Here is a 21,800-nt window from a genome sequence, read left to right as displayed (position 1 = left end):
CCTTTCTCTTCAAGAATATTCCGATGGGTACGGTGATGGATCCATCCGTATTTGGAATATTTCAGGTACCCTCAGGGTAGTACTCAGGGGACACGTGAGCCCGGTCTGCTCAATGGCCTGGAACCCCACATCATTTCTACTTGCCTCTGGGTCTAAAGATGGGGACATTGTAATTTGGGATACCACTTCAGAGTCTGGACAAGCCAGACTTAAAGGCCATAGTGCTGCAATAACTAAACTGGCTTTCCTCTCTCCTATTCTTCTCATTAGCTCAAGCAAAGATACCCAAATTAAGGCCTGGGATATCTCCATCCAACATTGCTTCCAAACTGTTGTTCAAGAACATCCCATTGGCTCCTTTGTAGTTCTTCTCAGCCAAAATTTGCTTGTAACGGGTACCTTTTATTTTTTTGCTTTATTTTACAGGTTGTATTGACTCTCATTTCCGCATCTTTGAAATTGAAAAGAATTTTTCATTTTCATCGACATCATCTACCCTTTTAAAGGACGTTGGAAAAGTAGAACGATCGATTCCAAGTAAAGAAAGGGTCGTCTCTATGGATATCAGCGGCTCTATCCTTTATGTTCATTCGTTTGACAAGAGCATCGAGCTTTATCGGATCTTGGATGACGAAGCTTTGAAGAAGAAATCCGCCAGACGGAAAAAGAGAAACCCCACAAAAGAGGGGTCGCTCATAGAGCTTTCTGACACATTCCAATTTATTACAAATTTGCGAGCCTCGCATAAAATTCGATCCGTTTCCCTTGGAAACGGAACCTCTGAGATGAAAATTTTGCTGTCCACGTTTTCTAATTCTCTTCAGGTTTGGAAGCTTTTTAAAGATGCTAACATCCCGGAGGGTAAAATATCGCTTGATATCGAACATTCAATTGAAGGCCATGGTCACAGGTCAGGAATCGGATGGATCTCGTACTCTGCTGGGCTTTTTGCCACTAGTTGTTCGGAGATGGTCAAATTATGGGATCCGATAGTAGGAAAATCTACAGCCACCATACTTGGTAAGGATCTTGGCGAAGCATCGCCAACTGCTGGCACGCTTCTCTCCAAAGAATGGCTAGTTGTAGGTGATAAGATCGGAAACATTTTTATTGTCAATACGGCGACGAATGGAATTGCCGAAAGGTATCCACCAGCAGTGCCTGGCTCATCAATTTTGAGCATTAAAGTCAAACTAGACATCATGATTACTAGCGATAGCTCCTCTGTTTACATTTGGAGCATCGGTAGGTCAAACACAGGTTCTCCCGTTTTCCTTCACATTGGAACACTTGAAGAAGCCTCAGACTCCATTGTATCCATTGCTTTGTCGCATGATACGAAATTTATTGCTGTATCTCTGATAGACTGCACCGTGCGGATATACTACAGAGACACCCTCAAGTTCTTCCTTTCCTTATATGGACACAAACTGCCTGTGACTGCCATGGACTTTTCCACAGATGGTCATCTGATTGCTACCGCTTCGTCTGATAAAAACTTCAAAATTTGGGGCTTAGATTTTGGCGACTGCCACAAGTCTATTTTCGCGCACTCAGAGGCCCTTACAGCAATTCTTTGGATTCCAAAGACACATCTCCTCATAACAAGTTCAAAAGATAGAACAATTAAATACTGGGATGGAGACACTTTTGAGCATATCACTACGCTCAAGGGCCATCATTCCGAAGTAACCGCCCTCGCTATATCGCCTGAAGGAAAGCTTTTGTTTTCTGCCGGCGGTCTTGATAGATCTTGCCGTCTGTGGGATAGATCAGAGGAACAAGTAAGCTGATGAATTTTATTTTTGCAGATTTTCATTGAGGATGAGAGAGATAAAGAAGCAGACGAGCGGGTTGCTGCTGATTTGCTAAATGAAGATTCCGGAGCAATTTCAGGCGATGCTCTTTCCAAACTCACGCTTGAAGGAAATATGGTTGATGGTGGAGACCAAGCAGTCAATTCGAACTTTTTCACCCCCTCCACGATAAAGTCACTCCAGAGTATCAAATCATCGGAAAAGCTATACGAAGTCATTACGCTTGTAGCCATAGAAAATTTTGAACTCGAAGAGTTAAGAAACCAATTGCCATCAATCTCGAGCGAATCTGGGCTTTCTTTCCAGAGGCGTCCTCTTTTGCATGCTTATGCCTTAAGTATGAATTCCACCTCCACGATGGAGTTTGGACCAAAGATGCTTCCCGGTACCAAAGTCGTTCTTGAAATTGTCCGTAAAATCCCAATGGCCGACTTGGAGCAGGCTGTTTTGATGTTGCCTCTTCCGGCACTCATTTCTTTCATCAAAATCATTGAGGAATGGTTTGTCAAGAAAAGAGAAGAATGCTCGCCGAATAGTTTTGGAGCAGCGCTGTTAGGTTTGTCTTTTTGTTTTGATTTAATTAGGCTCGAAGCTGATTTATTTGATTCTCGTTTTACATGCTCCACAACTTATTCATTGCAAAGAAATTTACCCTACAATCCTTCACCTCAGATACAAAGGCTTTGAGCAGCTCAAGGCCGAAAGAGATTTGATTGGGAAAAACATATCCATCATGAAGGCCATTATTTCTCACTCTTCAGGCGAAGTGGCCTTAGGCAGTGGTAGCGGTAATGGTAATGTTCAGCCTAAAAAAAGGGAAAAGCCTTTTTTTTAAATTTTAATAAATTAATTTGCTAAACATTTTTGGCTAGCATCTCTCAAATATTTTGTAAAGTTCTTTCAGGTCAGCGAGCCTATTGAGGGATGAAGTAGTGGTGATCCCAGACTTGGACGGATAAAAATAATTTCCGTCACGTAACAATGGGACTAGGTGCACTTCAAAATATTCTCTTCCAATTTGATCGAAAGCCAAGGTGTCGGTAAGTCTTGAAATAACCGCTGCTGAGAATGCATGGGAAAGAGATTTGGCAATGGAAAAAAGACACTCCTCTTCATCATCCCAATTAATGGTAGAATATGACATAAAAGAGACCATGAATGATTTGGCATCAAAATACTCAAGTGGAAAATTCTGGAGAAGTATTGGAAGGCCAGTCACAAGTCCGTCATCCGTGATCCTTAATGAAAAATAATCTTCTAACATCTCTCTTGCATCCAAAATATCCGATTTTGACAATAAAGGTCGAAATTTGCAGCTGTCCAACGCAGAAATGTCAACATATTTTGATGATTCCAGTTCAATTATGGGCAAACAAGAGAGGTTTTTCAAAATAAAAAAGGAAAAATAGTCAAAACTAAAATGACAAATTCACCTTACAATAAGGCCGAATGGTTGAGCATATAAAGCGTGGTTTCGATCTGGAAAATGGAATTGTGACCATCGATACATCCAACAAAGCAAATTTTTTTAACCTGTTCTTTGAACGCTAAGATCAGAGTAAAAGGAATAAAGGATAGAGGATAAAGGATAAAGGATAAAGGATAAAGGATAGGGGATAGGGGATAGGGGAAGTGCATACCTAAATCACAGTTTTGGATTATTTTACAAAGAATACTGTTGACACTATCCAGCTCACAGCTAACCGAAGGTCTTCTTAAAATTGACCTATCAGAATTAAACTAGCTAGTAAGTACCCGGACGTTGAGGTTCGTTGAATTTTGGGACTAAATGAACGGAGAAGAGATGGCGAAGCTGGGCTAGTTCGAACCTTCGTAACAGGGCTAGAAGAAATCGATGAGCTTTTCGGTGCACACATCAACGAAGGTGGTTTTTGAGATGCATTCAGCACCTGGAACACTTTAGAGCGGCCCGAGGAAGAAATTTTATTGGCCAACTCGCTCATAAGATGCTTGATTATCTCCGACTCATTTAATAGAAGGACCTTTAAAATCACCATCTTGTATTTTTACCTCGCTTTTAGTTGGGTGCACATTTACATCAATATCATGGGGATCAACACCCAGCTTTAAATATACAAATGGGTGTGTGTGCCTAAGCAATATGGTACCATAAAAGTCGGAAAATGCCTTCTTTAGTGCCTTATTTTCAACAAGCCTGCCTACAAATGGGAAGAAAACTGTTACCATTGACGAATAAAATAAACTCCAATTTTTTCAAATGGAAATTTGGATTCGAAAAATACATCTCATATTTCAAAGGAGGAGAAGTACACGATTGCTCAATTTTGATCAAGGACTGCACCAATTGATCACCATAAATTTTTCCGATTTTCTCCTCCTTGGAGAGATTTAAGTTTGTCAGAATGTCAAAGTTACGCCCTGTATCCTAATTTAGCATTGTAGCAAACATTTCGCTTACGGCTTTCAAACTGATAGATATCCCACACCTGTCAATCGAATATAACTGCACAAGCCGGACAATCTTCAAATATTCCTCATTAGGGGACTTCAGCATAGATTTCCTTTGAAGGCAGTTGTAAAAAAGATCTTCCACCTAACAATTAATGCCAAGCCACTGGTACGGTGAATTGAGTTCCCTTGTTCGCAGCAATTGGCTTAAATGAATGCTCCACTAATTTTCCATTAGAAAATTCGGCCCTGATGGTTACAATGTTCCGAATTGAGTACCTATATCCAACGGAACTATTTTCGCATCGACTTGTTATCAAAAGACGAGATACGTAGCTGATGCTTGCAAGCGCTTCACCTCTGAATCCAAAGGTTTCCAATTTTTGAAGGTCAGCAAAGCACCGGATTTTAGATGTATTAAATCTTTGGCATAGTTTTGGAAGCTCATCCTTCGAGATGCCGTGGCCATCGTCAGTGATATTGATCCTAGATAGTCCTCCGTTTTTTACAATAATAGAGATGGCAGATGAATTGGCATCGATAGAATTTTCTAGCAATTCCTTTATTACTTGAACGGGGCTGTGTATGATCTATCCTATAAATGATTCTGGAAGAACCTCGCCAGCCGCTATTTTATTGACGACATCTTGTGGAAGAGCGACAAGATTTGTCATTCTTAAATTTTAAATTTAATTATTTGAACATTATACCGGAAATGTACATATTACTGAATGAAACAATTTAAATAGAGGGCTTTTGATCACAAGAAAATGATTGGGCCATATCAGTTGGATTCATATTTAAATTTAAATTAATTACAAGGACAAGCAATTCGCATTTTTCTGCATTTACGACACGGCATAGTTTCCTTTTTTAGATCTCTATACGTACATTTCCCTTTCTATAAATATCAACAATTTTTCAAGATATATCTACGATCCAAATCAGGCCATCCTTTTCAGGAGAAGTGTGTCTTAAAGCATTTCTATTTATACATTGCTAAAATTAACCTGAGCATGATACCAAAGACATCAACCGTTCCACATCAGGCGGCAGTCATTACGCCGCCCGTAACAGAAAATATTGAGAATTCATTTCTTGGCATCTTTCATGATCCAAACATCCAAGGAAATGGAAATACATTTACTGGCAATGAAACCTTTATTCACTCGAACGCCTCCTCTGCTGCAACATCACCATTTTCGATGGGCAGCAACAACCCTATTCTTTCTAGTATGGCTTGCATGACGAAAAATAATGTGCATCCCGAATATTTTCAAAAGGAAACAATTTTTAGACAGGGCGTACCACAGCATGGAAACAAGCTATTTTGTTCGATTAAGCCAAGCCAAAACAACGACAATTCGTCTAAAGATATCTCTCGAAGGGATAATCCGGAATTTCAAATACCCTCAGATGATTGCGATGATTCTGATGCGGAGCCTTATTTGCGATCTGAAAAACGAAACGGGCGAAGAAAAATTAAAATAGAATTTATAGAGGATAGAAGCAAAAGAAACATCACTTTCTCAAAACGTAGAACGGGAATCATGAAAAAGGCCTATGAGTTGAGTACATTGACCGGAACGCAAGTTTTGTTGCTCGTGGCATCTGAATCTGGTCATATTTATACATTCGCAACGCCAAAATTCCAGCCGATGGTTACCAAATCAGAGGGCAAAAATATGATCCAAGAGTGTTTGAACGTGGCGGAGTCGGAAGAGGTATTCGGAAAATTATATAAAAATTAGGTCCCCACTTCAGAAGAAAAAATTAATGCCGATGCAGCAAGCCAGCAAGAGATTGTCAAAACTACGCCGAACTCTTTATACCATCAAGATCACTCTCCTTATGGGTCAAATTTGGAAAATATTCCTCCTAACCAACATTTACCTATACCCGTGTATCCTGGTATATTTTCGGTGCCGCCATTTCTCGGGATTCATAATGTACAATGTATGGGCTATAATCAATTTCAAAGGYCTTATAACACTAACGGCCCGGAAAGCCAGATAATGACACCGCATCCTGTCAATTGGAAGCAAGTGGTTTCCCCTAAACCATTACCATATCAAGCATTTCAAAACACGCCATTTGCTAACTACCAGCTAGCAGAAGATACTGGGATTCGAGGGAAAACAGAGGTTTAACACTTGCAATCAGCTAATTAATAAAAGAAAGGCATTTTTTAAAATCTTAATGAGCCAATATAGTTTCCCCTCAAAAGCATTTTTTCCACATGACCATCAGCTCAACCAGCAAAGCAAAGCCTCCAGAATTCCAATCTTTAGCCGTTGGCTTGACATTCCTCAAAAGCTACGACTAAACCTTACGCTTGTAGGGTTGACAGGGTTTGTCCTCTGTGTATGTAAGGTCAAAAGCGGTTAAACTTTTAGATGGATATTCAATGTATTCTACCTACCACTCGAATAGGAGCAACAAGGGTTCTGTTTCCAGCGAGGAGGAAATGCTTCGACCCAAAGATATTAACTTGAGAGGTGGCTTTACTAGATTGAAATAAAAATTTCCGCATCGGGGAATCGAACCCCGGCCGTCACGGTGAGAGCGTGAAATCCTAGCCACTAGACCAATGCGGATGGAAACAATTTTCCAGTTAGAATTAATAATATATTTAATTAAATATAATTAGACAAATCTACATACTATCTTATGATTCTCTTTTCGGCAATCCAGCCCACTGGAAGACTACATTTAGGAAACTATCTCGGTGCTATTCGCCCTTGGGTTTCATTAATTTCATCAAAATTCACTTTAAATGGCGAAAATAAATGCCCGCAACAAGCTCATAATATATATTTTTCTTTGGCTGACTTGCATGCTCTAACCTCCACGTCATGGACAATCTCAAGTGAAAATAACATTTCTGCTGCCATTCAATTGATTGCCTGTGGATTGGATCCAAGGGAATTTCCTTTTTCTCTTTTTAGACAAAGCCAGGTGCGTCTTTTATATTTGTTTAATGCCCTTTAGATCCCAGAGCATACCTTATTAGCTTGGGTTTTATCATGTTTGACTTCGCTTGGAAGATTGGAAAGGATGACACAGTACAAAGTAGCCCCTCCCCCCTCATTAATCTAATAATAGGAACGACGAAAAGTGCATCCGAATGGGACAGGTTCTGTATCAGCTGGGATTCTCACATATCCAATTTTGCAAGCTGCAGACATTCTGTTGTACAGGTAACTAACTTGAGCTATTCTCTCAAGATCTACCCATGTTCCTATCGGAGAAGACCAAATGCAACATCTTGAATTATGTAAATTTTTGGCCAAAAAGCTTCAGCAGTCAAGGTCCATGCGGGAGTTTCCGATCCCACAACCGCTTATAACTCCAAAAGAAAAGGGTGGCAGGGTGATGAGTTTGAACAACCCAAATAAGAAAATGAGCAAATCCGACCCTGATGATTTTTCTCGCATTAACATTGACGATGACCACAATGTTATTTACTCGAAAATTAAGAGTGCGCTTACGGAATCAAACCCAAGGTTTGATATTCCGCTCAAAGAAATGTCACCTGCAATGTCAAACTTGATTACCATTTATAGCGCGGTTAATGGATCTCATTCTGATATTACCAAGTTTGCATCGATTCAAGAATTTAAAAAATCACTGACAGATTCTATTATATCAACACTGCAGCCTATTAAAGCGAAAATAGAGCTCTTAAGATGTGATGAAAAAATCGTGCAACAGATATTGCTTGTTGGGGAAGCCAACGCCAGGCAACGAGCCCAGGAAACAATTAAATTATTAAAGCTTTAATTCTGGATCGTCATTTTTATTGCTACAGGGGTGATGAGAGGAATTCAATACAATCCAAGCTCGCAGCTGTGTATGTATATATTTGCACAATGGCACGGTTTAAAGATCTTTTTTGAGGGCCTCTGCTAACATTTACTTTATAATTTATTTGGTACTATACAGTTTTGTAGAAGTTAATATTCCTTTCAGAACGCTGTTGGAGGAGTGGGCAGGTTTTTCTGGGTTTTGAAGCTGAATTCCCTGACCATTGCTAATGGAGAGGGAAGATATAATACCAGATGTAAATGAAAATTTGGAGGTTACTTCACGGCCTTTCTTGAGGAGGGCTTCCCTTGCCTTATTATTAGCCTTTGGAGCGGCAATTTTGGAATACGCATCGATAATGCCCTCACGATTATCCCCCATCTTAACCTGACCCAGTCCAATCGTCTCGTCTCCATAGATAATCTCATCTTCGGCAATCGTACCAAAAGTCATTCGGTTCTGTAGGCGACGCATTTCTGTAATAGCAACGCTCTCTCTCTGTTTTTTGACACGTTTTCCTCCTCTTCTTTGTTTAGCATGCTCTTTTGGGGCAGCAAGTGGCTTAGGCTTTTGAATGGGAGGCGGTTCCAACATCTTTTCAATTTTCTTTTCAATCTCAGCCCGCAATGAAACGCCATATTTCGATGACGCCTGGGGATGTAGCTTTCGATTGATTGATAGGTTTTCTCGCAAATGATCGGCATCATATCGAGCAGCAAGAGCGCACTTTCCAGATACCAATCTAATTGCTCGTATCTTATATTCGCTTTGATTGATGTTTCTGAGAATATCGCATTGAGAAATAAATCCAGAATGCATAGAGGAGGACTTGGAAAATCCAGCAAGATCACCTCCAATCCCAAGCTTAGAAGCCTGCATTGCTGATCCAAGAACCTAGTTGTTACTAGCTTATAATGCACCTGAATATTCCCAGAGGGCATTGTACTCAATGATCTCAACCCGCCAGATGCTCCGATTAATTGGGCCGCCACGGAGCTACCGATAATTGCCGAAAGCGATGGCGCTATTATGGACATCTGTCTTTCAATGAAATTCAGCAGCTACACAATTAAGAGTTCGAAAATATTACCTTGGACTTTGCATCGAGCGCTGAGATGATAAAATTTGCAATGTAAATGGAGCGATCCAATGAAGCTTTGTCAATTGCCTTTCCGGTTGTTGTTGTTGAGCACATTGACAAAATCATAATGGCAGAAGGTGAAAGCATTAGGGAAGAAAAATTAATGTTCGATAAAGTGGGAGAATCTCCAATTAATATAACACACCGTGCATATTCCAAAAGAGAAATGTTAACTGTCTCCAATTCAGGAAATCGAGCAGCGTATCTTGCCCGCAAATCAGCAAATGCCACCTTGATGATTTCATCTAGCTCCACAATACTTTCATTGACATCAACGATAATATAATTAACCTGCTCATTCATAGGTTCTGAGGCAAGACTGTAAGTTTCTACCTGTGCTAAAAGATCGAGAATTTTAGAAGAAACAACATACAAAGTAGACATCCGCAGATTAAAATAAAATAAAATTTACTTGAACATTTTAAGGCTACATGTGAATGGGCCATGCCAGAAAGTATATTTTCTTTACAACATGTAGGCTTGCTACCGCCATTTTAATTTAATAAATAACCTAATGGTAAATTATTGCAAATATCAGAAAGAATTTTTAATAAAATAACAAATGCAGTTTTAAGAGGCCATTATGGAGCCCTAAACCTCTGAAAAGTGACAGCTTCATACTCGTCAAGAGAAAGACCTTTGCATTCATCAACAAATGGCATGATAATCCTGTTCGGTTTTCTTTGCGGTAAAATATGTACAGTGCAGACATCTTCAGCTTCATGATCGTCCGTTGAAGTGTCCGGTTTAAAGGCAGATTGGGTTCTATATTGCTTCCTCCTGACACGTTCAAGCTCCATTTGAAACTTGGCAGCGGCCATCCGCTCAGCCTCCCCGGGCTTTTCTCTGAAATTTGCAGCAAAAGAAGCGGCTTGTTTTTCACGAGCCAACAAAGACTCGCGAAGACCCCTTCGTCTTTCATCCATTTGCGCCAGTCTAGCTAGGCGCGCCTCTTCTAGGGCTATTTTTTCGTCATACGCAGCTTTTGCAGCAGGATCTGAAAGTACAGCATATGCCTCCGCAATCGCATGAAATCTCTCTGTAGCATTAGGGTTGCTTCGATTCTTATCCGGGTGTAGGCGTAAAGCGGCCTGTTTGTATGCTTTTTGGACAATGGAAACGGGAGACTTTGCTGGTATTCCCAAAATGCCATAGAATTCTGCCGACATTAAAAATTTAATTTATTTAAAACAATTAAATGGTCAAACCTCCCATCCCACCTAAAGGCCATTTGTTGAAACTGAGGCTTTCTCGTGGTGGGACAAAGAACTCTCCAGAGTTTTTTATTAATGTTGCCCAATCATATCGACGAAGAGATTCCAAGTTCATCGAGAACTTGGGCAAGTATGAGCCGATCCCAGATTCTGCCGATATGTCTAAGCGGATATATCTCAATTTTGACCGTATCAAGTATTGGCTAGGAAGAGGCGCGCAGCCTACATTTCGAGTTGCGTGGCTTTTAGGAAAGGTACAGGTTATGCCCAACTAGTCTCATAGGCTAATATTATTCCCAGTATTCCTCGGGGGGCGAATGCCTTTAACCTTTCTCAAGCCCAAGAGACGGTCGAAGATTCGAAAGAGCAGGAACATCCTATCGCGGGAAAGGCAGATTTGGATGTCGGGGTTAAAAATTACGAAACAGAACAAGGAAAATTATAGATTTATTTAAGCCAATAAAGACCCATCATCATGCCCGAACTCGTGTATCGTTTCAGCAGCCAATAAAAGGATCTCTAAAATAGATCCTACAGCAACTCGAAGCATTCTTGTATCTTTGGATATAAATTCACTATCTGTTAGCAATTTGATATCAAAGTTACATGTGAATATTTTGTTCACAAGAGAAGATCTTCCTTTGGATGAGATCGGGCTTCGGCTCTGGATCGACATCCAAAGCCTTTGCTACAATGTTTGCAAAGTTGGAATTAAAAAATGGAATGTTAATGTTTCTGGAGTTGATCTAGGTAAAAATACGGTGCAAGGCCTACAGCATAAGGTGGTCATCCATAAAAAAATTCTCAATACTTGGCAAATTTATTAAGTGTTAATTTAAAAAGGATTGGGAAACTCCCTTGACTTGTTTTCTATTTTTCCTCTGAGATACATAGCCAATGGGGGCTTCAATAGCGTCGGATTGGCGAGACTTTCGTTTCAAACATTCACCATTCTGGAATGAAAAGGATTTTGATGCCAAAGAAGTAGGAATAGGTGTAAGTTCGTTATTCTCTATAAAAGGCAGTGAGTTAGCATCAGTTTGTGGCTCAACGGCACTAGAAATAAATTCCAAGGTGTCTGGTTTTTTGCTTTTCTTGCGTTTTTTCTTTTTTAATGTGATGTCTTCACTTAAATCTTCTAACGAATTTGCTAGATCCATATTTACAGATACCAACATATTATCGATGTCCGACTTTTGTGGACCGTTTTCTTGATTATTCTCGTCTTCGATCAATTCCCACGGCGCAAGAGAAAATGTCTCTTTGATTTTAGTTATTTTTGAAACAATTTCCTCGTTAGCACTAACAGAATTGCATGGTGAAAGTATATTAGCCATTAGAGAGGATGGAACATCGGTCTCTTTTCTGAGTTGATCTAGATTTTCACTGATAAGGACTTGATATTCCGTTGGAAACACACTATAGATGCCGTTGCCTTCATTAACAAGCTCGCTTACCAAAGTTGGTTGCGAAACAGGTATAATGGTTTCTATAGACGATGCGGCTTTCCAAATTAAAAATGCGATATCTGAAGAATGCTGTCGAACAAGAGGGGGAACCGGGTTGCAGCAACTCAAAACAGATTGCGAATCTGACGGGACCCTTTGGGCAATTTTAATGAGCATAAAATTTGGAAGCACATATCTAGGTGATTCGTCTTCGGCTCTTGCCATAGTGTCTCTCCATGCCCAAAGAGCATTAAATGCTCTAATCGAAGGGGCAGATAGGGGTATATTTAACGATTTTTGAGCACTAACCAATGCTTCTTGTCGATCGCTTTCAAAAGAAGATTTTTTTTCTTCCGGTGAATAGCGGATTAGAGCTAGGGAGGAGCTTTCACGAATGCTCCATTCAATCCATCCTTTGATGGCTGTTGGGTCAGAAGCTGTGGTTGCAATAAAATTGACAAAAAGAGACAAAAGGAAATAGGTATCAGCCCTAGCGTATCTGAGCATTTGTTGCGAAAGGGGACGGATCCTCCAATCTGCAAGTTGAAGCTCCTTGTCCATTTCTAGCTTAGAATCTTCTGTCGAGCAAAAGGTACTCACAAGCGAGGCCAATGAAAAAGATGGCAATGATAGGGACAAAACCGCAGTTGTGGCAACAAATGTGTCAAAAATTCCTGCAACAAATATCGAGAAATCCTTTTGAAGCCAAAGCAAGTCTTGACGACATCCGTGGAAAATTTTTAGCTTTGATGGATCCCCAAATGGGGTGTTTAATAGGAACAAGTGCTCCCTTAAAGCCAGAGCATCAATTATGATGTCTTCATCTGGTGTGCTTATTTGTATCAAGCACGAAAAGCCCCTAAATGATCGCAAAGAGTGGTATTCAACATCAATGGCAAATACCGAATTTTGATCAAGGATTTTCACCAAATTTTCCAATTGAGATGCAGTGTCGATGATCATTAAAGGTCTTTTTTCCATCCGTTCATAGCTAGGATTTTTAAGCGAATCCGAGGCGATAGAGATAAAGTTATGAGCCACCGAAACCAATTTTGCTAATGGCTCGCCTGCGCTCAACAAAGACTCAATTTGCTTAGAAAACGGGGCACCCAATTGGATGGATTCAAGACGAGGGGAAAATTTTGCTTCTCGAGAGTTATCACATGGAGCATCATAAAAAGTTAGTTGCGATCTCGGGACGGCCTGATCAAAAGAAGCACCAAGGGCAATGCCTCCATCACCAAGTTGTATTATTTGGGCAGTTTCCTTGGGAGACCTACAGGAGGACAAAAAATTCTCTTTATAAATAAGACTAGAATCCAGTAAAAAATCGATTTTTTCAAGGAGTGTTGAATAAAGCTCCAAAACAGGGATCTTGCTCTCCTTGGGGTCATCAATGGGCGACAAGCCCTCCAAAGAGAGGCTCAAAGTTTCGACTGTTTTTTTATGTAAGAAAGAAACGGGTCTATTTTCATTAACATTGAAAAATCGCATCAACAAATCATGCAGAAACGCGGCATTGTTCCACAATGAAGATGTGAGCTCAGAAATAAGAATGGCCATTTTATCGTTTGTTAATAGCAGTAGCTCAAGATCAAGTGCTGAGATGCAAGATATAATCGAATTTAAATTGTCTATATATCCATTTATCTTCAACCGAGTCGATGACGCAGGCGCAATGGGAGACGAAATGTGTACGCAACTAGGGGCCAACCTTGTTGGGTCCATTTAAAAGTTTAATTTAATTTTTTTTAATTTTATTTTATGGACTTTAACCATGAAAATAGTGCGAGTATCGATGAGCTCACATTGTTTCGACACGAAAAGGCGCATAAATTTTACAAAAAGCGAAAGATTATGGAGCAGTTTGATATTTTATCTGTATTGAATCCCAAGCTAACCCAATATATTGACCCTCAAACATCAAAAGGCGCGATGTTTTCCCATCTCCGTTGGAACATTGAAATGTTATCTGCACAAGTGGGTGCTTCTGCAGTTGTCAATGAGTGGCTGAGTGAAATAGAACCGCTTCTTATTTCTTTGCCAATGATCGTTCATAACAAAAAGAAAATCGTGCGATTGGTATCCACCGCCATGCAAAACGAACATCAGGACTTAATTTTGGTAGCACTTGAATGCATTTCTTCTTTGTGTCTTGACTTTGATTTTTTAACTTTGGGGAAGAATTCTATTTTTCGGCTCTTTGACTCTATCATTGATACCATTTCGCTTAGAACGCTATGCAAATCAAAAGCGCCTCAGGTCAAATCTGCAACCCTAAATGAAGCAAATCATGTCTTGGAAAAATACCTTCAAGTTTTGGTAATCCTTACTCGCTTTTCTTTGAATGGATCAAGAGATGACGTTTTATTAAAGAAGATTTTTGCATTTCTTTGCAACTTGTCTAAAGACCCAAATTCATTGCCCATAAGAATCACTTCAATTGCGCTTCTCTTTGAGGCTGTTTCGTATTCATCTGCTTCTTTTTTGGGGGATAAAAATTTCCTTCCTTTTGAAGATGAGAGTATTATTGTAGGAGCTCTCATAATGATTGCCCAGTTATTCCCCGAGCTTCCGTTTCCAGCAAAACCGGTTGTATTCTCTTCATATGAAAGTATTAGGATGCCTACAAAGACGGCTCTTAAATCACTTTCATTGTTATTTTGCTGGTTCCTTGGGCTATCTTCGATTCCCCAATCCCAATATCGCGTTGTTTTGACCCTGTTCCCCGATAGAAAAGAGTGCGTCGATATTTGCCGATTGTTTCTTTATTTGAAAGGTCTAATTTCTCAATTGAAATTAGATGGTGGTGATTTGGAGGTTCTTGATGACGCTTTGCGAATTCTTATTCCACTGCTCCCAGCAGCACTACACGCTTCAAGCGATGTTAGAAGCAACGTTTTAGACATATTGGTCTACTCACTTCAAGCCCATAAAGACTATCCGTTTGATGACACCATTCCAGAACTCCTTGGAAATTTCCTTCCTCAAAGTTTTCAAATAGAATTGATATTGCCTTTTCTACCTTCACCATCATCAGATGATAAAGAATCTTTTTGGAAAAAGTTTTTTGCATCAATGTCGTCATTGCATTCGGCTTCATCACTCCCGCTGTCATTTTCGTCTGATTCATCATCTCCATTGGTCGATATTCTTTCAGAATACCTTTCCAAAGAGCTGAAAAAAGAGACTTCTTTATGCTGGACAAAAACGGTCATTCTTGGAAAAGATAGAGAACCTTTTTTGTCTGCATTGAAGATGTCTTTGTCGCTAAAAAAAGGGCTTATCGAAACAATTGGCTCCAGAATATTGCATCCTACTGCAATTGAAGAGGATCAGGAAACTTTAATCTCGCTTTTGGAAAGTTCTGATCCTACTCTACTCTCTTTTGAGGGATACTTCTTACATCATGCTGCTCAAATCAAGGATTTGCTATCAAAATCTGGATCCATTCAACTGCTTAGATTAGCTTCACATTTTGCTGAATTCAATTTATTGACTACTCCTATTTTGATTGATACACTTCACCTCCATTCAAAGAGTATGTTTTCTAAAGAAAAAGTTATGTTGACACTGCTTGATTCATTCCTTCGATCTCCAATTTTGGGAAGCAATTTTTCATCAACTAAAAATGATTACAAAACGCTTCTCACTTTTGGTGGCCTTGCAAGATGTAAGGATGATGGTATTCGAGCTTTAGCTATCCAATCCATCGGGAAAATGCTTGAAATCCCTATCACTCTTATGGAGGCGTTTTCGCTCCCAATAACGCTGACAACATGTCGCCAGAAGCTTTTGGGCATTGAAAGAATTGTATCACTAAATTCACTCAATCCAGAACTTTTATTGTGCATGATAATTGGCTCCCTGCTTTGGACACCTCTTCGTCCGTTCCAAGAAGGACTCCTTCCACTTGGTCGAAAAGTCCTATCATTCCTTTCTCCTGAATCAGCTTGGAACATATGGGGTTCTTCATTTCAACAAGTGTGTGCGAGTGCCCAGGAGATTTCATGTATTTCTTCAGACCAAGATCAAAGAAATTCAACAGCTCGCATACTGGTACCTTTAACGTTGCTCCTTAATCTTCTTATGAAAGAGTCTTGCGTTAACCACTTAATGAAGGCAAAAGCAAATGAAGGCCCAGCTATACTTCTTGAAAATCTCTTTTTAGAATGCTGGGATAATAACTGCTTTAAATCAATATCTGGCTTGACAGGAGATCTTTCTACAGATTCTTTAAAATCTTTGTGTGTACCTATMCTTAAAGTAATGACTCTGATGTCTCAGGAGCATCAAAAATCGGTAAGAAACGTTGAAACTGATATCCTCACAGGCGTKTTGATCGACAAAGCGCTTTCATTTCCAGATGCATCTCTCCAGGTTAATGCACTTGGGCTTCTCGTTAAACGACACCCCGCCCTTCTTACCACGTTTGGCGAGCTTAGAGATTTACTCTCCTCTGGTGTTAAAGAAATCGACTGGACTGAGAGTGTCTCTCGCTTATTTCAGAACTACCAAAAAATGGCCACTCAAAAGGATCTTGCTGCACGTGCTTTAATTTCCTTTGTTTTTGGACGAATCTCCATGTCATCTCGTCTCTGCTCGTCTTTACAGGCATCTAATAGACGTAAAATTATTTCTGCAATTGTTTCCTATTTGCCATCAGATCCATTTTGGTTTCTGCTTTTTCAGCGTGCAAGTGCCACAATAGCCAATTTCCTTTGTGGTACAAAGGAAAAAAAGTCGCCCGCCTCCTTTCCGAAGGCAAGCCACGTTATTGGATTTTATAATATCATTGAAGAGCTTCTTTCACAAGCATCGCATGCAATTCCATTGCAATTGGTATATGATATTAGCACAACTCTTCTTGGTATAATTGACTTCAAGCAAAGAAATGAAACTTGTCCAAACTCCAAGCTCATTGGAAATGAAGAAGACGAAGAAGAAGATTCGGCGGATACGTTTGTCATATCCAATGCTAGAGTTGACATAGATGTTTCTTCAAATGAAAATGATCAAAATGATGATCATTTATCCAATGAACAGGAAATCGATCCACATAAAGTTCCTTCTTTTCGCCAAAATTCAGAAAAAAAGAAAGGCCTTGTTTCAAGAGCTATCACACTTCTTTCAAGACTTTTAAAGCTTCGGAGTCACGAAGATACTATCCTGGAGTTTCCGCCTCTTATCCAATTGATGACGAAAAATATCAGCGGTAATAACATAGAAAAATCGTTTCTTTTCGGTGTCGAGGTCGCATCGTCTTTGGTCCCGAATGCGCTTGCTCAAGATTGGCTTGACATTAGGCTTCCTTATTTAACTCAAGCTTCGGATACCCAGTTAACTTCAATTTTTACGCAGGTTGTTATTCCGCTTCTTTCGCAAAAAAATTACGAGTACGAAAAGCTGGATGCAGATGGTGAACCCCATTATGAACAACTAATCATAAGCTCTGAGATTCAGAGTGACCAAAAATCGCCTGAACGCTTTAATGTCATATTTGAGAGCGGTCTCCTAGATCGAATTTTGAATGCTCTTACACTTCTATTTTCAACCCACCGTAAACGTATATTTGATACAATTTTCAGAGCAGCTGCTCTTCTTCCATTTTCAATAAGGGAAAAAGAGGAAACCTTTTCCGATCAAATCAGAAACCTTCTTCTTATGGAACTTTCTTCAATTTCAGATATGAAAATTATGAAAACGATGATAATGAATAGGCAACAAAAAAAGGGCCCAATGTCCTGGATTCCTCTTGCGCTCGATGTTCTTGGTTCACGTCTTCTGTCCAAGATTGTCCTCGCTGTTTCATCTCCTTGTAGCAAGCCTGTTTTAGGCTTATCTTCGCCTTTTGAAAAAACACTAACCTCAACCTCGCTTTCAGTCGGCTCAAAAATAAAGCTAGTGGCACTCTTTGTCTCAAGTTCTCCTGAAGAAAGTATCCCTTTAGAATTGAAAAGTTGCTGGTGGCTCTCAGACGCAGCTATTCTTAGCGAATCACTTTCCAAGATTGCTGAAGCTGCCTCTGATCTCTTTATTGCTCGTCCAGTAATATCTAAAGTGGAAGAGATTGCTTTTCGTGCCGTTAAGCATTGGGTATATGATAGTAAGTCGAGCCCTCGGGACAATGAATCCACAATTGAGCGTATTGATGAAGAGCTCCATTCGAAAACCAACGAAGATTGCATGATAAATGACTACTCTGTGTCTCGGGCTTCAGATCAGAATTCATCAGAAGCGACCCTCACCATATGCAACATTTTATTTTTCTGGCTCCAGTCTACCATTGTAAAAGAAGAATCTCGTCATCACCTTTCGCTTCGTTCTGATTTGCTCTCTTTTCTTTCGAGATTTCTTGGGGTTATTCCTTTTTCACTCGCAACTCGACTTTCACCGGCAACCAAAGCCCTTTGGTATTTCATGAATCCCAATATCAGATCAGAGATATCTCCTACTGACCTTGCATCTGGTCTCTTGACTCCTCAGCCTACTCTTTCCGAGGCTATGTTGGCTAGTTTAGGTGAAGCCCAATTTCCGGTTCGTCAAAAGGCGCTCGAACGCCTCCAAAAGTATTTGAAAAAATCTTTGGTAATTGCAAAAGGCATCGATCCATGCAATACATCACACTCTGCACTCATCGAAGAATGGCTCTGGCCTTTAGCTAATATTTCGCTCGTCCCAGAAGCTCGTAAGCGTTCAGGGATATCCGCTTATTCAAGTGTCCAGGAGGCCGCTCTAAACCTTTGGGTTACCTGTGCCATGAGTATGATAACTCAAGGAGGGCATGGTCATAATTATCGCTTGCCGCGTAAAATTCTACTTGCATTGATTGCCGCATTATCTTCAACAAATGGCCATCCATCATTGAAGCAGTCTTTGTGGTGGTGGTTTCCTCCTACGGAGGCCCTTTCTGCCACCCCGAGACTTGTTGAGCGCTTACTTGTTGCGTTCTTGGATGCCCTATGTCAGTTAATTGCAGATCCTGGAATGCACAATGATGCTAGATGGGGTGAAGAAGTCACCAAAATGGCTCCCCTGGTCAGGGATCGGATTATTCCATTTTCTATGGGATCTCCGGAAGCCCTCCGACCCAAGCTTGCTTCCCTGTCCTTACGATTTCTAGCCTTGGCTGGCGAAACCCTCAAGGATGGTCTTCTTGGGCCAACCCTTATCTCAGGTCTCAGGAATAGAGAATTCTCACATCGTGAGCAGTGTCGTCAAATTTTGCGAGAAGCTCTTGTCTCCTGGCCCCTTTCCATCTCACTTCCTCTGATCACAAGACTCGTGCATACTATTATCATGCCTACCTCTGCTGAGCGTTTTGTAAATGAGTTTGATGAGAAGAACGCCTGTGTTGGTCGTCGCACCCGGAATGATGAACACGGTGGTTTCTTAAAGCACGTAAGCAGCTTTACGATGGCAGAATTATTGGAACATGCTGCAACAACAAATGCAACCCCTACTTCTGACATTGAACCGCAAGCTGTGGCTAGACTGGTATATCTTTTTGTAGAGGCCTCTTCTGGGACTCTTGCGCGTGAAAAGGCCACTGAGCAGTGGGCCCAAAAGGCTGTTGAGGTACGTCAGCAGCGTGCCCCTCGTGCTTTTGGTACTCTAGCCCGGTTGCTTCCTATTTCGCAAGTTCTCAATGAGCTTTTACCTATGCTCTATAAAATGCTGGCAAATCGTGATAAGGACAATTCCGAATTACCATCTATAGCAAGGGCAATATTGAGTCGCATTGGAAGCGTCCTCAGGACTCATCCTTCGCTTACGGAAGAAAAGCGCCTCCAAGAAGGAACAGGGGGGGCCCTGGTTTTGGCTTTAGTGCAGCATGCATATTTGGCTCTGCTCCGCCTTCTTCCCAAAGAGCAGGATGCGCCAGATAAGACCTCAATTGACCTGATCATTGGACGCTTTGGTCTTTCACTTATCTCTTCACTTGCTGATGATGTACTACCTTTGACGCTCCCAAAGACATTTTTAAATGCTACCGATGAAGTATTAGACACGGCAACAATATCCCCAAAAGAGACTACCCCCAGCAGATATACAATTGATGTACTTGGGCCTGTTCTTCTCTCGCTTATCCTTGAAAGAGATTCCAATGGAAGCGTATCCCATGATGACGCTGTTATTGCGGAAAGTATGCGGCTACTTACTCGTATTCACGCGCGTTGGCGTCGCAATCGTCAAGACCTTAGTGCAAACGGGGATAAATTGATGTCTCATGCTGTTTCTAGGGCAGTCAAGCTTATAGTTAAGGAGCGTCCAGAAGATATTTCTTCCACTGCTCTCATCTCCGCCGCTTTTTCTCTGCTTGCAGGAGCCGTAGGTGATCGTAAACTTCTGAGCGACGGTCTCCTTCGTTCGATAATCTCTTCACCTCGCTTTACCGATCGCGATCTATTTTCACGTATGTTACAGAGCGAGATCTGCACTGCAGGGGTCGGCCCTTTCCTTCGGCGCTTCTATGCTTGCAGGCGTTTGGCAATTGTGGAAGCATATGACTTGGCTGATTCTCTCTTTGAGCGTATGTTGCACGCATCTAATGATGGCATCCGGACATCAGCGCGAGATACACTTCTTAGTTTCCTTTCCTCCTACCCTCTTTCTGAGGGGCGGTTTTCCTTCTGGCTGAAAAACCTTATTGCACAAATGGACCATTCATGGGAAGAATCTAGGGTAGTCATCTTCGAGCTCCTGATCTCCATTTTTTCTAAAGATATTGGAGATTTTCCAGAGCAGATTACTGCGATCAAAGAAGCAGTTGTTCTAAAGTCACTTTTGCTTCATCTCCAAGACCCGTCTATCGCTGTTCGTGAATCAGCAGACCGACTCATCTTCTTGCTTCTGGGTTCAGATTTTGCCACCGGAATTCAGCTTTTGGAGTGGTGCCGATCCTGGCTCTCCTTAAATTGCTCCTCTTCCTTCCACAAAGTTGGAGCAATAGGTATCATTAAATGCCACCAGGCAATACCCTCTATCTTCTCTTCTGCAAGCACAGAAGAATTACTTGAAGAAATATCTTTGCTTCTTAAGCTTATCATCTCCAATTCGACTAGCTCAGATCCGGACCTTCAGGATCAATGCAAGCAAACATTAGAAATCTTATCCGCTTTATAAATTTTATTTATTCACTCATCATTAAGTCACATAAGTCTATATACAACATATCCTCTATATCCTGGGTCCTAAGCTACCAGCATTAGCCACTTATTGTCGAAGCAATTCGATTATTTATAATTGAATGCCAAAATTAGTATGGTGTACCGATAAAATCTCTCCATAATTGACTTTAAAGTTGTAAACTTTTTTGCTTGGGATTTTCTTTAAACCAAGTGGTTTGGAGGGAGGCAGTCACAGTGTCAGTTCGCCGGTTATATTCACTAAGGCACTATATTTTTCGAAAATCATTGAAATTGACGCCAGTTGTTTCATTTTAGGGGCGTGTAAAATATTGGATCTTTACATTGTTATGCAGTATTCATCCCCTAGCCCAACAATGGTCGCTCCTTTCAATATTTTTCTTATTTAATAGCAAATATTATTATTTAATCCAACAAAAACAGATATCGAGGTCTCAATATGGACTTTGCAAGTAGTTACCGACGTTTTTCATGCATTTTTTCAACAGAAAAATTAAAAGAGAATGGACAATAGCTAACCCTTGAACGCTCTTATTGAGACGCTGTTGACAAACATAAATACAATGATTTTTTCAAATCAAAACTTCAATTTTTGTGGATAACCAGTATCCTTAAAAAAGGTTTACATAAATAACAAAACAACACACTAAAGTGAGAATAAAATGCTCGTGGTAGCGTCTACAATATAGCCCCAATATAACACCAAGATACTAAAATCTATGGTTAATTGAAAAATTTAGCAGCTGCTTTGCCCAGATATCCAGTGTAAGTAAACTTTTTTTAAGGATACTGGT

The 21,800-nt window shown here is 40.5% G+C and overlaps 9 protein-coding genes across 9 annotated transcripts; 5 read left to right on the top strand and 4 right to left on the bottom strand.

Moving 5' to 3' along the window:
• Positions 1–112: 112 nt before the first annotated feature.
• On the top strand, positions 113–2,652 carry DI09_81p90 (uncharacterized protein; the record flags this gene model as incomplete). The annotated part of the gene is made up of 4 exons (XM_013381188.1): positions 113–395; positions 523–1,784; positions 1,824–2,373; positions 2,498–2,652. 4 exons carry the CDS (start codon positions 113–115, stop codon positions 2,650–2,652), a joined length of 2,250 nt encoding a protein of 749 aa, XP_013236642.1.
• Positions 2,653–2,685: 33 nt separating this feature from the next.
• DI09_81p80 (DNA mismatch repair protein) lies at positions 2,686–4,921 on the bottom strand (the record flags this gene model as incomplete). The annotated part of the gene is made up of 8 exons (XM_013381187.1): positions 2,686–3,232; positions 3,256–3,457; positions 3,544–3,820; positions 3,849–3,997; positions 4,023–4,224; positions 4,258–4,392; positions 4,421–4,837; positions 4,865–4,921. 8 exons carry the CDS (start codon positions 4,919–4,921, stop codon positions 2,686–2,688), a joined length of 1,986 nt encoding a protein of 661 aa, XP_013236641.1.
• Positions 4,922–5,263: 342 nt separating this feature from the next.
• Positions 5,264–6,397, top strand: DI09_81p70 (MADS-box transcription factor; the record flags this gene model as incomplete). Its single annotated transcript, XM_013381186.1, has 3 exons — positions 5,264–5,971; positions 5,999–6,196; positions 6,260–6,397. The coding sequence occupies 3 exons, from the start codon at positions 5,264–5,266 to the stop codon at positions 6,395–6,397; spliced, it is 1,044 nt and encodes a 347-aa protein (XP_013236640.1).
• A 520-nt stretch (positions 6,398–6,917) lies between these two features.
• Positions 6,918–8,030, top strand: DI09_81p60 (tryptophan-tRNA ligase; the record flags this gene model as incomplete). Its single annotated transcript, XM_013381185.1, has 3 exons — positions 6,918–7,205; positions 7,353–7,438; positions 7,475–8,030. The coding sequence occupies 3 exons, from the start codon at positions 6,918–6,920 to the stop codon at positions 8,028–8,030; spliced, it is 930 nt and encodes a 309-aa protein (XP_013236639.1).
• Positions 8,031–8,174: 144 nt separating this feature from the next.
• DI09_81p50 (putative pre-mRNA splicing factor) lies at positions 8,175–9,579 on the bottom strand (the record flags this gene model as incomplete). The annotated part of the gene is made up of 2 exons (XM_013381184.1): positions 8,175–8,948; positions 9,145–9,579. The coding sequence occupies 2 exons, from the start codon at positions 9,577–9,579 to the stop codon at positions 8,175–8,177; spliced, it is 1,209 nt and encodes a 402-aa protein (XP_013236638.1).
• A 197-nt stretch (positions 9,580–9,776) lies between these two features.
• DI09_81p40 (uncharacterized protein) lies at positions 9,777–10,364 on the bottom strand (the record flags this gene model as incomplete). The annotated part of the gene is made up of 1 exon (XM_013381183.1): positions 9,777–10,364. The coding sequence occupies one exon, from the start codon at positions 10,362–10,364 to the stop codon at positions 9,777–9,779; it is 588 nt and encodes a 195-aa protein (XP_013236637.1).
• Positions 10,365–10,393: 29 nt separating this feature from the next.
• DI09_81p30 (uncharacterized protein) lies at positions 10,394–10,854 on the top strand (the record flags this gene model as incomplete). The annotated part of the gene is made up of 2 exons (XM_013381182.1): positions 10,394–10,663; positions 10,693–10,854. The coding sequence occupies 2 exons, from the start codon at positions 10,394–10,396 to the stop codon at positions 10,852–10,854; spliced, it is 432 nt and encodes a 143-aa protein (XP_013236636.1).
• A 385-nt stretch (positions 10,855–11,239) lies between these two features.
• On the bottom strand, positions 11,240–13,585 carry DI09_81p20 (uncharacterized protein; the record flags this gene model as incomplete). The annotated part of the gene is made up of 1 exon (XM_013381181.1): positions 11,240–13,585. The coding sequence occupies one exon, from the start codon at positions 13,583–13,585 to the stop codon at positions 11,240–11,242; it is 2,346 nt and encodes a 781-aa protein (XP_013236635.1).
• A 36-nt stretch (positions 13,586–13,621) lies between these two features.
• On the top strand, positions 13,622–20,983 carry DI09_81p10 (putative HEAT repeat protein; the record flags this gene model as incomplete). The annotated part of the gene is made up of 1 exon (XM_013381180.1): positions 13,622–20,983. One exon carries the CDS (start codon positions 13,622–13,624, stop codon positions 20,981–20,983), a length of 7,362 nt encoding a protein of 2,453 aa, XP_013236634.1.
• Between the last annotated feature and the right edge of the window lie 817 nt (positions 20,984–21,800).

Source organism: Mitosporidium daphniae, assembly GCF_000760515.2.
Source record: "Mitosporidium daphniae strain UGP3 chromosome Unknown contig-81, whole genome shotgun sequence".
Taxonomy (NCBI): domain Eukaryota; kingdom Fungi; phylum Microsporidia; genus Mitosporidium; species Mitosporidium daphniae.
The sequence above is the reverse complement of the archived record's forward strand: the minus strand, read 5'-3'. Positions and strand labels throughout refer to the sequence as shown.